General features: G+C 36.3%; 1 protein-coding gene across 1 annotated transcript in view; it reads left to right on the top strand.

Moving 5' to 3' along the window:
• LOC131427127 (inactivation-no-after-potential D protein) overlaps positions 1-12,119 on the top strand; it is a 1,657,698-nt gene that overhangs the window by 924,565 nt on the left and 721,014 nt on the right. The window contains exons 9-10 of the mRNA XM_058590062.1: positions 8,627-8,700; positions 8,755-8,845. Coding sequence (XP_058446045.1) covers positions 8,627-8,700; positions 8,755-8,845 — 165 coding nt within the window. The remainder of the gene's footprint in view (positions 1-8,626; positions 8,701-8,754; positions 8,846-12,119) is intronic.

Here is a 12,119-nt window from a genome sequence, read left to right as displayed (position 1 = left end):
TTATCTAATGGGTTACTGTTCCAAAGCCCTGTAACCCTAAGACGGTATGCACAAGATAACGCTTCTTGTTTTAGGAACACATGTAGTGGTTTAATGCACAGTAGCGCCTCTAGAGCAGCAGTAGGAGTTGTCGTGAATGCTCCTGTCATCGCCATTAGGACCATCCTTTGGAGATGATTTAGCTTTGACTGAACTGTCGCGACTTCTCCTTTCTGCCACCATACAAGACATCCATATGCTAAAATTGGTCTAACAATAGTTGTGTAGATCCAATGAATATATCTGGGTTTGAGTCCCCATGATTTTCCAAAAGCTCGTCTGCATTGGCCGAAAACCATGCAAGCTCTTTTAATCCTGAAATCAATGTGAGCAGACCAATTCAGTTTTGAGTCAAGAATAACCCCGACGTATTTAACTTGATCGACCACAGTGACCTCTGAACCGAATAACTGTAACGGACGAGCTCCTGTGATTATCCTACGATGAGTGAAAAGCACCATTGATGTTTTGCCCGGATTTACAGATAATCTAACCTGACAACACCATTGTTCAACAGATCGCAGGGCTTGTTGCATTAAATCAAAGAGAGTGTTAATGCTTATACCGGTCATCAATATATGATAATCGTCGGCAAACCCATAAGTCGGAAATCCAAGGTTATTAAGTTTCCTTAACAAACCATCAGCGACTAGGTTCCATAAAAGTGGGGATAGTACACCACCTTAAGGACACCCACAGACACTCAGCTTTTTAATCTCTGCTTGCCGAAGCGATGAACAAAGAAGTCGATTGCTAAGCATTGCGTGTATCCAATTTGTGATACTTGAAGGTATGCCATTACCACGGGCTGCTTTCAGAATTGAATTGAAAGACACGTTATCAAAGGCACCTTCAATATCTAGGAAAACTCCCAAGCAAGATTGCTTTAGTGAGAAAGCTTTTTCAATGTTGTACACAACATCATGTAACAGGTTTGTAGTGGACTTTCCACGCTGGTAAGCATGTTGCATTCCATGTAGCGGATGCACGCCCAAACTAACATTCCTGATATAGTGATCGACTATGCGTTCCACTGTTTTAAGAAGAAATGAGCTAAGACTGATAGGCCTGAAACTCTTCGCTTCCTCATAAGTGTCGCGACCGCCTTTGGAAATAAATTTGACAATTATTTCCTGTCAGGCTCTTGGAATATATCCTGTCGCAAGACTTAAAGTAAGTATTTTCTTCAAAACATGTTTGAAATGTTCATACCCTTTCTGCAGTAACACTGGGAAAACTCCATCCTTTCCAGGAGACTTGTACGGAGCAAAACTCTCAACTGCCTATTTGACCGATTCAATCGTCACAACGCTTCGAGCAAGGGCCCAAGAATCGTAACTACCTGAAAAAGTCTCAGGAAGAGCTGTCGGTGATGGATCCATACATCCTGGAAAGTGAGTGTTAAAAAGATAGTGAAGTACATCACCTTCATCAGACAAGTATTCACCATCTGAAGTTCTTAAGAAACTGACATTAAAGTCCTTAGACTTCGAAAGTATCTTATTTAATCTGCTATCCTCGTTGAGACTAGAGACATTTGTGCAGAGGCTTTTCCAAACACTTCGCTCAGACGATCGAAGAGCATTTTTGTAAGCCCTTCGAGCCGACACGAATGCCTCCGACCCATTTCTGCGTCGGTGGTTCCAAGCTCTTCTGCATAGTTTCCTTAGTCTAGCAAGTTCAGCATTCCACCAAGGAGTTCCTCTAGTAGCTCGCACAATCCGAAGTGGACAAGCATTTTCCAAATCAATTGTTGGTTGGTACCCGTAAAATCTAGTCGCCAAGCCCTCTTCATAGAGGTCCCAGTTTGTAGATTTGGGATTACGATATGTGATAATATCAAATTTAACGTTTGAATGATCAAAGAATATGTACTTATGATCAGACAACGAAGGTTCGAGCTCATCGGAGACGAGCCAATTCACCAACTCATGCGCAATTCTATCAGAGCAGAGAGTTACGTCCAAAACCTCCTCTCTTCCAGATCTCGCAAAAGTTGGACGGCTTCCTGCATTGACTATGTGCAGGTTTGTACTGCTCACAAATTCCATCATATCAGAGCCTCTCGAATTTATATCTGTGCTGCCCCAAATGATATGGTGAGCATTTATGTCACTGCCGATTACAAGCGGTAAATCACTTTTGCAACAGTATGATACAACCTTTTTGAAGTCATCGCTTGGCGAAGGTTGATTATGCGGCAAATATGCCGAACAATAGACAAATTTTCTGTCTATGCCATCAATAGTCATATCAACTGTGACAGCACAAATATCCCGAGTTGTGAGCTCCGATATGAGAGAAACATCGAGAGCACTATTTGCAAGTATGCATGCTCGAGGCATTTCACGTGGATTAGTCATACCGGTCTTGTTGAAGGCAACAAAGACTGGGTTTAACAATTTTCCAACGTAGAAGTTTCCCTTTTGGAAATATGGTTCTTGAACCAAAGCTATAGAAGCTTTACCTTCTTGCAGAAGTCTGGATAGATTTATAGTTGCTGTACGTTTATGCTGGAGATTTATTTGTGCCACTCTAACCATTATCAATTAGAGTAATGAACACCCTATCTCCAGCACTTATCGTACAACAAGTAGAAGAAACCAAATATATTGGCTTATAATCGCCTATAGCGAACCATGTAAGGATTTTTTTAAATGTTTTAATCATTTAAATCCCACGAGTTGCGAAGAAAGAAGTCGTCCACTGTGCCAGAGCTTCGCTTAACACAGTAAGGGAAAAACCCAAGATATTCCGTTCACGACTGCATTGTTTAACCTCCTGCAGCCTTTCAGTCATCGGCACGGAAATACACCTTGACTTAGGAGATCCTATTTTTGTGGCCTTTTACGACATGGAACAGGAAACCAGTGGATCAATTCTTGGTAGAAAATAATTCCGCCGGATGCCACACGGCTTACCTGTTTGGTGGACTTATACCACCGGTACAGGTGGACCGTAGCGTTATTCTTAGCCAGTTGGGAAACCGCTACCGACACTACACGGCTATCTAGGCTGCTCAGAGAGGGAAGTTGACATTGATGGTCAACTTCCATGGATAGGTAGATCGGCCGCGTCATATTCTTCTAATGACAGTCACACCAGCTCAACAGGTTGACATCTATCTACCAGTATTCCTTCAATGCCATTCGCTTCATTAAACGAAGTCGAATTCGGCGATATAAAGGAAAATAAAATAATCTACCAACAAGATCAACTTTTTCAAATGATCACCCTAATGTATTCGACTTCATCACTTTTTTAAGCATTTCAAGTTGGATGGCAATTTGCCAATAATATTATTATGAATTTAAAATTTAACAATGATGCTAAATAATTATTGGAATTTTTTAAATTGGAATGCTCGATCTTTGAAATCGAGTGAAGATGAATTTTATAATTTTCTCAAAGTTCACAAAACTCATATTGCTATTGTGACAGAAACATTTCTTAAACCAAATGTCAAATTGAAAAGCAATCCACGTTATGTGACGATTTGTTAATTTTAGTTGGTTTAATGTAAAGCCGCCATAACTCCGTTAAGGTTTTGCAATGACTGAGAGGAAACAAATATTGGAGAGGCCAAATGAATGAAAAACTAACAGAAAAGATGATATATTGGAAAAAGATATGCTCAGAGACAATACTCAATCCTGCGTTATTATGCATTCCGCGTATACGCGTTACCATTTCGCTACTCTGAATCTTGTTATAAACACTCTAAAACGCCAGTCAGCAATGGTAGAACGTACATCGAACATGGTCTACATCCTGGCCGTCGCCCAACCGATACCTTACATCCAAACATCTTCTCTGTCCATCAAACACTAGTCTTCTCGTTTTATACCTATTTTTTTCGCTCAAGCATTGAATAGGATCATAATCATCTTCTTTAATGGTGCCAGTCGCTGGCTGGACATTGTCAGCGACAGACCCCTCAAGTGGATGACATTACTGAGATGAATTTTGATGAAATTAAGTCATATATTAAAAACATAAAAATAGGAAGGATATATATATATATATATATATATATATATATATATATATATATATATATATATATATATATATATATATATATATATATATATATATATATATATATATATATATATATATATATATATATATATATATATATATATATATATATATATAGTTATGGACAACCCGAATAGCATATGGCCCGTACGGACCGCACAGACCTCAGCAAAGTACGCGCCAGCAGTAAGACACCAGTGTATCCTACGCGTGGAGATGTCAACCTCCCTGTTACCAATTATTGAACCGCTGACATCGTAGCAGACATCCGGCCACCGTGGTTGCATCTGTCAGGAACCATTAGTAATTGCATCAGCCGAAACCACCACACCGCATCGACGATTCGACATGTTCGGACAGGATAACCGCTGATACAATAGTTTGGGGCTAGATAGTAAGGTCTAACGAACATTCTGGCAGGACAATATAGTCAGTTCGATTTGAGAAGTGAAACTGTTCAGTCGTAAGAACCTCATGTAAATTAGAGTGTAACGTTTTTTTAAAAATACATTCATGCAACAAAATACATAAGTGGCGCAGTCATACGGCTCGTTCTACGATTTAGTGAAGAAACTCTAACTAGTGAAGTGAAAGTTCACTATTAATTCAAACTAACAAACTATTGTTCAACCCGCAACGTTGGCTGACCAGCGGAGAAGTTTCATCGAGAAGCGTATGGAATGGCGAACATGGTAACTTGTGCGTCTTTAGTGCTGAGTCAAATTGTGATAAATTTTATGTGAAATAAGTGGCTTTTTGTGAAAAAATTTTTCAACTATGGAAGTGACTAATTGTGCTTTAAACAGATAAGTAGAAAGTGTTTTGTAAATACTTCTATTTTGTGCTGTAAAATGTGTCTATAATCGCCGTGCGGCGATCGCTCAAACAAAGCGGCGTCGTACCGTGGTATGTTGAATGCATTGTCTATTGTTTTTGCATGGTTCACTTTGCTTTAATTTCTCCCTCAGCTGTGTGTCGGGCCGGTTTGGTTTGGTCATGAATGATGGGTGAATGTGTGAAGTGTAATGAAAAAATAACCATATCGGATATTAGAATTGCATGTTCAGTTTGCGAGAATGGCTATCACCAGCGCTGTACTGGGCTTACGAGAGCCATGGCCGGTTGGGTTTCAGATACATCGGCGCTTTTGTTTAAATGTGCTGATTGCTTGGAAGGTGCCGCGATGGCTAATGTGATGCCAAAGGATGATGTTCTTTCACTCATTAGTGATATGAAGAAGGAGATGGAAAAATTCAAATCCATCACTGATTCGTTTGCTGGTGTGCGGGAGAGCATCGAGGCACACATTAATAACGCGATAGAAAAGGGAATCTTTTTTCTTTTTGCGATATTCTCCTAACCAGAGACCATTTTTTTGTAGAAACAGACAATGAAAATTATAGAATGATAGTACTCAAGGAGAGCAAGGATGTGAAAATATAGAACGGAAAAGTGAGACGTGAGAGAGGGTCATTTAAGCAAGCAGAAATCTTCTAGTAACTTAACTTTTACCTTCTACCAGAGGAGTTGGGCTTAGGCATCTGAACAATGCGAATCACCCAAGTCTCTGGTATGTTGGAAAGTAGTGATAAAGGTCTTTTACCATTTACTATCCGAACCGGCAAAAGAAAAGTTACCAGAAGTTGTCACTTTCTACTTGCGACGGCATTCTCACACACAATGAGTTCTTCACTGCATGGATGTTTTTTCTTTATCTCTATACGGCTAGTTGAATATCGGAATGGAAGGTTTGTGCGAACAGGGAATCGATAGACTGATCAGATCTTGATGCTCTGGAGAGCAAAATGGCCTGCTTAGAAAACAGTGTGGCCAGAAAGTTGGACGATTTGAAAAGTATGTTGATTTTGAATAATCAGCAAAATAATAATGATTTGGTTGTAATGAATAGAAAGAAAATTCGGAGTCGGATGGAAATCCTAGACGAAAGAGAAAAGTTATTTCAAATACTGATGATGAACCGCTTGATAAAAATATTGTTAATGAAGGTAACGACGAAAATGTAATCTATCTAGTGGTGTTATGATGCCTTTATATATATATATATATATATATATATATATATATATATATATATATATATATATATATATATATATATATATATATATATATATATATATATATATATATATATATATAGATGCGAAAGGCATCATAACACCACTAGATAGATTACATTTTCGTCGTTACCTTCATTAACAATATTTTTATCAAGCGGTTCATCATCAGTATTTGAAATAACTTTTCTCTTTCGTCTAGGATTTCCATCCGACTCCGAATTTTCTTTCTATTCATTACAACCAAATCATTATTATTTTGCTGATTATTCAAAATCAACATACTTTTCAAATCGTCCAACTTTCTGGCACACTGTTTTCTAAGCAGGCCATTTTGCTCTCCAGAGCATCAAGATCTGATCAGTCTATCGATTCCCTGTTCGCACAAACCTTCCATTCCGATATTCAACTAGCCGTATAGAGATAAAGAAAAAACATCAATGCAGTGAAGAACTCATTTTGTGTGAGAATGCCGTCGCAAGTAGAAAGTGACAACTTCTGGTAACTTTTCTTTTGCCGGTTCGGATAGTAAATGGTAAAAGACCTTTATCACTACTTTCCAACATACCAGACTTGGGTGATTCGCATTGTTCAGATGCCTAAGCCCAACTCCTCTGGTAGAAGGTAAAAGTTAAGTTACTAGAAGATTTCTGCTTGCTTAAATGACCCTCTGTCACGTCTCACTTTTCTGTTCTATATTTTCTATCCTTGCTCTCCTTGAGTACTATCATTCTATAATTTTCATTGTCTGTTTCTACAAAAAAATGGTCTCTGGTTAGGAGAATATCGCAAAAAGAAAAAAGATTCCCTTTTCTATCGCGTTATTAATGTGTGCCTCGATGCTCTCCCGCACACCAGCAAACGAATCAGTGATAGATTTGAATTTTTCCATCTCCTTCTTCATATCACTAATGAGTGAAAGAACATCATCCTTTGGCATCACATTAGCCATCGCGGCACCTTCCAAGCAATCAGCACATTTAAACAAAAGCGCCGATGTATCTGAAACCCAACCGGCCATGGCTCTCGTAAGCCTAGTACAGCGCTGGTGATAGCCATTCTCGCAAACTGAACATGCAATTCTAATATCCGATATGGTTATTTTTTCATTACACTTCACACATTCACCCATCATTCATGCACAAACCAAACCGGCCCGACACACAGCTGAGGGAGAAATTAAAGCAAAGTGAACCATGCAAAAACAATAGACAATGCATTCAACATACCACGGTACGACGCCGCTTTGTTTGAGCGATCGCCGCACGGCGATTATTGACACATTTTACAGCACAAAATAGAAGTCTTTACAAAACACTTTCTACTTATCTGTTTAAAGCACAATTAGTCACTTGCATAGTTGAAAAATTTTTTCACAAAAAGCCACTTATTTCACATAAAATTTATCACAATTTGACTCAGCACTAAAGACGCACAAGTTACCATGTTCGCCATTCAATACGCTTCTCGATGAAACTTCTCCGCTGGTCAGCCAACGTTGCGGGTTGAACAATAGTTTGTTAGTTTGAATTAATAGTAAACTTTCACTTCACTAGTTAGAGTTTCTTCACTAAATCGTAGAACGAGCCGTACGACTGCGCCACTTATGTATTTTGTTGCATGAATGTATTTTTAAAAAAACGTTACACTCTAATTTACATGAAGTTCTTACGACTGAACAGTTTCACTTCTCAAATCGAACTGACTATATTGTCCTGCCAGAATGTTCGTTAGACCTTACTACCTAGCCCTAAACTATTGTATCAGCGGTTATCCTGTCCGAACATGTCGAATCGTCGATGCGGCGTGGTGGTTTCGGCTGATATATATATATATATATATATATATATATATATATATATATATATATATATATATATATATATATATATATATATATATATATATATATATATATATATATATATATATATATATATATATATATATATATATATATATGTGAAAGGCATCATAACACCACTAGATAGATAACATTTTCGTCGTTACCTTCATTAACAATATTTATATATATATATATATATATATATATATATATATATATATATATATATATATATATATATATATATATATATATATATATATATATATATATATATATATATATATATATATATATATATATATATATATATATACGTATACTATATATAAATATATAAATGTGTTGTATTCTTCAAAATAATTTTCTTTGATTCTTAAAAAACAAAGAGGTTTGTCCATAAACTAGTATAACCTACAGAGTGAAGCAGAACTCAGGTCGGTGAGGCCATTTTTGAGGAAACGGAAACATTCATACCAATTTGACATACTTTCGAACGTATCCGCACATACGGCAGTAAACAAGATTTAATTAATTAGCAAGATGGGCTTGGGCTAATTGTACAATTGGGATTAATTTAGCGTGGCATAATATGTACATTCCTTCTTGTTATTTTTAGAATCAGAGAACTCCTCAGACGATGAAGACGAGCGAGACCTAGAAGGAAAAACATATACAACAGCAGGTGTTGAGGTAAGATTGAAGGAAATAGAAGATTTACAATTTTAAATTTCTCTTCTCTCTTAGATTGATCGTGCATCTGCAGGAAACATCAAATGGAATAAAGATGAAAGTTTATTAGATGCAGAACAAGAAGATTGTTTCGGATATACAACTAGTAAGCCAAAGATTCAAATCATTAACAAAGCAGATTTAATCACGAATAAGATATTTTGGTTAGATAAAAATTGCTTCAAAAACTTCGGAATATTTTTGACTTTACACTAAAGTTTTTTTTGCACGGGGTTATATACCGTGTAAAAACACGATTAAAAAAACCGGTTAAGGTAGCGCTTCGCCGTGGTCACGGGAGTTCGCTGCCTATCCCGGGGTTTCACGCACTTTACCCAAAATTGTGAGAAAACGGGAAAGAAAACGGAAATTCCAAGAACATACGATTCTAGATAATTAATTTTTCTATCGATTCGTATGTAAATTGTGCCTGATAAACGTTTTGATCGAAAGATTTCGTGCGAGTTATAAAAATAAATGAGTTTTTCCTTATTCTTTCGCACGCACACAATGTCAACGCATGCATTGGGGTGTGCAAAATGCCACATGTGGTAGACGCTAACAACATTTCTTTTGTTTTCGTTTTCCGTTCTCTCTGCGTAAACGTTGAATATAGATGAGTAAAAATGTAAGTAAGTGTTACTACTTTGTAAAATAATTACTGATCATGTTTCAATAGAACGAGAAATCAGTAATGATTTTCATCGTTACTAGCTTTGACGCTTTGTCGAAAACGTAGCACATCCCTACATATGCGAGTTGTTTATAGCGAGAAAAGGAAAAAATAAAACAAAATGTTTAACAAAACTCGCACGAAATCTCGCGAAAGAAAAGCTTTCTAACTGATATTTTTCGCCAAATGCATAGTAAAATCATTTACCTACAATTGTATGTTTTTGATTTTTCGTGAATCGGGTTAGTATTGGAGAAATTTGCAATTTAGGGTGAAATTTCGGCGACAAAGCAAGAGGAAGCAGTGAGTTGTCTCGCTTCGACCTGACCACGGCGAAGCGCTACCTTAATCGCAAAAATCGTGCACAAAAACGTGCAAACGATAACTTCACATTACCTTGTGAAATCAAATCCTTGTTCAAGCAATTCTTAAAACCATAGAATTTCAGGCAATGTAAATGATAATATCAAAAAAGCTACATCGCACCGTCTCCAGCTTGATTATGAAATGTCATTCCCCACAATGGTTTTTGTTATTTTCACAAAGTCAATAGTGATAATAACGTACGACAGTGATATGCACAATCGGTTACACAAAGTAAACAACAGATATAGTGAAAAATCTGGGTAATGGGTGGATGATTCTGCTCCATTGCTTTCTTTGTTAAGGATTCAATTGTGCACACATTGAGCGTAGTTTTCGAACTCTTTATTCCAAATCATTTACTTAACGCTAGGCCCTACTTGGGCGGTGGCTACGTGACCCTTTATAACGCGTCAGCATAAACGGTCACCGCCCAGTCGGTGGTAATGATCGCGCTTTATGCTGCGTCGGAGGTCTTGTTTATTGTTTATTTATTTCAGCTATCGAAGCGGGCCTGTATCTACCACAAGCCCTTTCTTATTGAAATTAAAAAATTAGTCTCCAGTTCAAATATATATATATATATATATATATATATATATATATATATATATATATATATATATATATATATATATATATATATATATATATATATATATATATATATATATATTATATATATATATATCTATATATATATATATATATATATATATATATATATATATATATATATATATATATATATATATATATATATATATATATATATATATATATATATATATATATATATATATATATATATATATATATGTATATATTATTTTGATTTCCATAGTCCATCATTCTTCTCCCCTTCTTATGCAATCACTGTGCAATATACCATTCGACTCAGTTCGTCGAGTACGCAAAATGTCTGTGTGTGTATGTGCGTATGTGTGTATGTAACGTTTTTTTGCACTATTTTTTCTCGGAGATGGCTGAACCGATTTTCACAACCTTAGATTCAAATGAAAGGTCTTGTAGTCCCATACAAAATTCCTGAATATTATTTGGATCCGACTTCCGGTTTCGGAATTATGGGGTAAAATGTGCAAAAAATTGTGAAATAAGTGCACTAACTTTTTTCAGAGATGGCGCGACCGATTTTCACAAACTCAGATTCAAATGAAAGGTCTTGCGGTCCCATACAAAATTCCTGAATATTATTTGGATCCGACTTCCTGTTCGGGAGTTATGGGGAAAAATGTAAAAAAAAAGGAAATATGTGTTCTAACTTTTCTCATAGATGGCGCGACCGATTTTCACAAATCTAGATTCAAATGAAAAGTCCTGTGGTCCCATACCTAATTTCTGAATTTCATGCGGATCCGGAAATATAGGGTAAAGTGGGTTAAAAATTGTATACCATCACTGAAAATGAGGAACAACCTTAAAAAAATTTCTTAATCGATCTCAAATCTTTTCCAACTGATAGTTTTTATCAGTAAACGGCCAAACAAATCGATTTCGGTTATTCTTTTAAGAATCGAAGATAATTATTTTGAATAATACCACAGTATTATTTATGATAGTATGATTGATATGAGAAAGGCATCATTACACCACTAGGTGGATTAAAACAGGTTCTTCAACTTGTTATATATTACTTTACTCTATCTTTGTGGACCGTATATATTTTCTTATTTTGTGTGTTTATAATTTTTATATTGGAACCCAAGTCTTCGTAGGGTCCATTGTATTTGTTATCCAATTTTGCTGCTGTCTCTTTCTACACAGGAATAGTTTCCTTTTTGTAAAAATTCTAGTCTGAAGTTTTCCATTACATCCCAGAAATACGGGATAACGCGTCCGCTAAAACATTTTCCGATCGCTTTTTGTGTTTTACATCGAATTTATATTCCTCGATAAACTAGTGATCTATGGTCTGTGTACACTTCGAACTTCCTACCATACAAGTAAGGTCGAAAATGTCTAATTGCCCACACCAAGCCTAGAAGTTCTTTCTCTATCATGCTATAATTTAACTCAGCATTGTTTAGAGCTTTGCTTGCAAAAGCAACGGGTCTAGTATTATTATTACTTAATACAGCCCCCCGTGCATTTCCTGACGCATCAGTATGCAACGTGAATATGGTTTCTTCTGAAAAGTCTGGATAATCAAGTACTGGAGGGTTCATAAAGCATTTTTTCAAATATTGGGAAGAGTGTTCGCACTCGTTGGTCCAATGAAATTCCATATTTTTTCTAGTCAATCTATTCAATGGACTGCACAATTTAGCAAAATCTTTAATATGTTTTCTATAGTAGTTCGCAAATGCGACGACTCTTTTAACTT

This window comes from Malaya genurostris, chromosome 2 (genome assembly GCF_030247185.1).
Source record: "Malaya genurostris strain Urasoe2022 chromosome 2, Malgen_1.1, whole genome shotgun sequence".
Lineage (NCBI taxonomy): Eukaryota > Metazoa > Arthropoda > Insecta > Diptera > Culicidae > Malaya > Malaya genurostris.
This window is presented reverse-complemented; position numbering and strand designations above follow the sequence as displayed.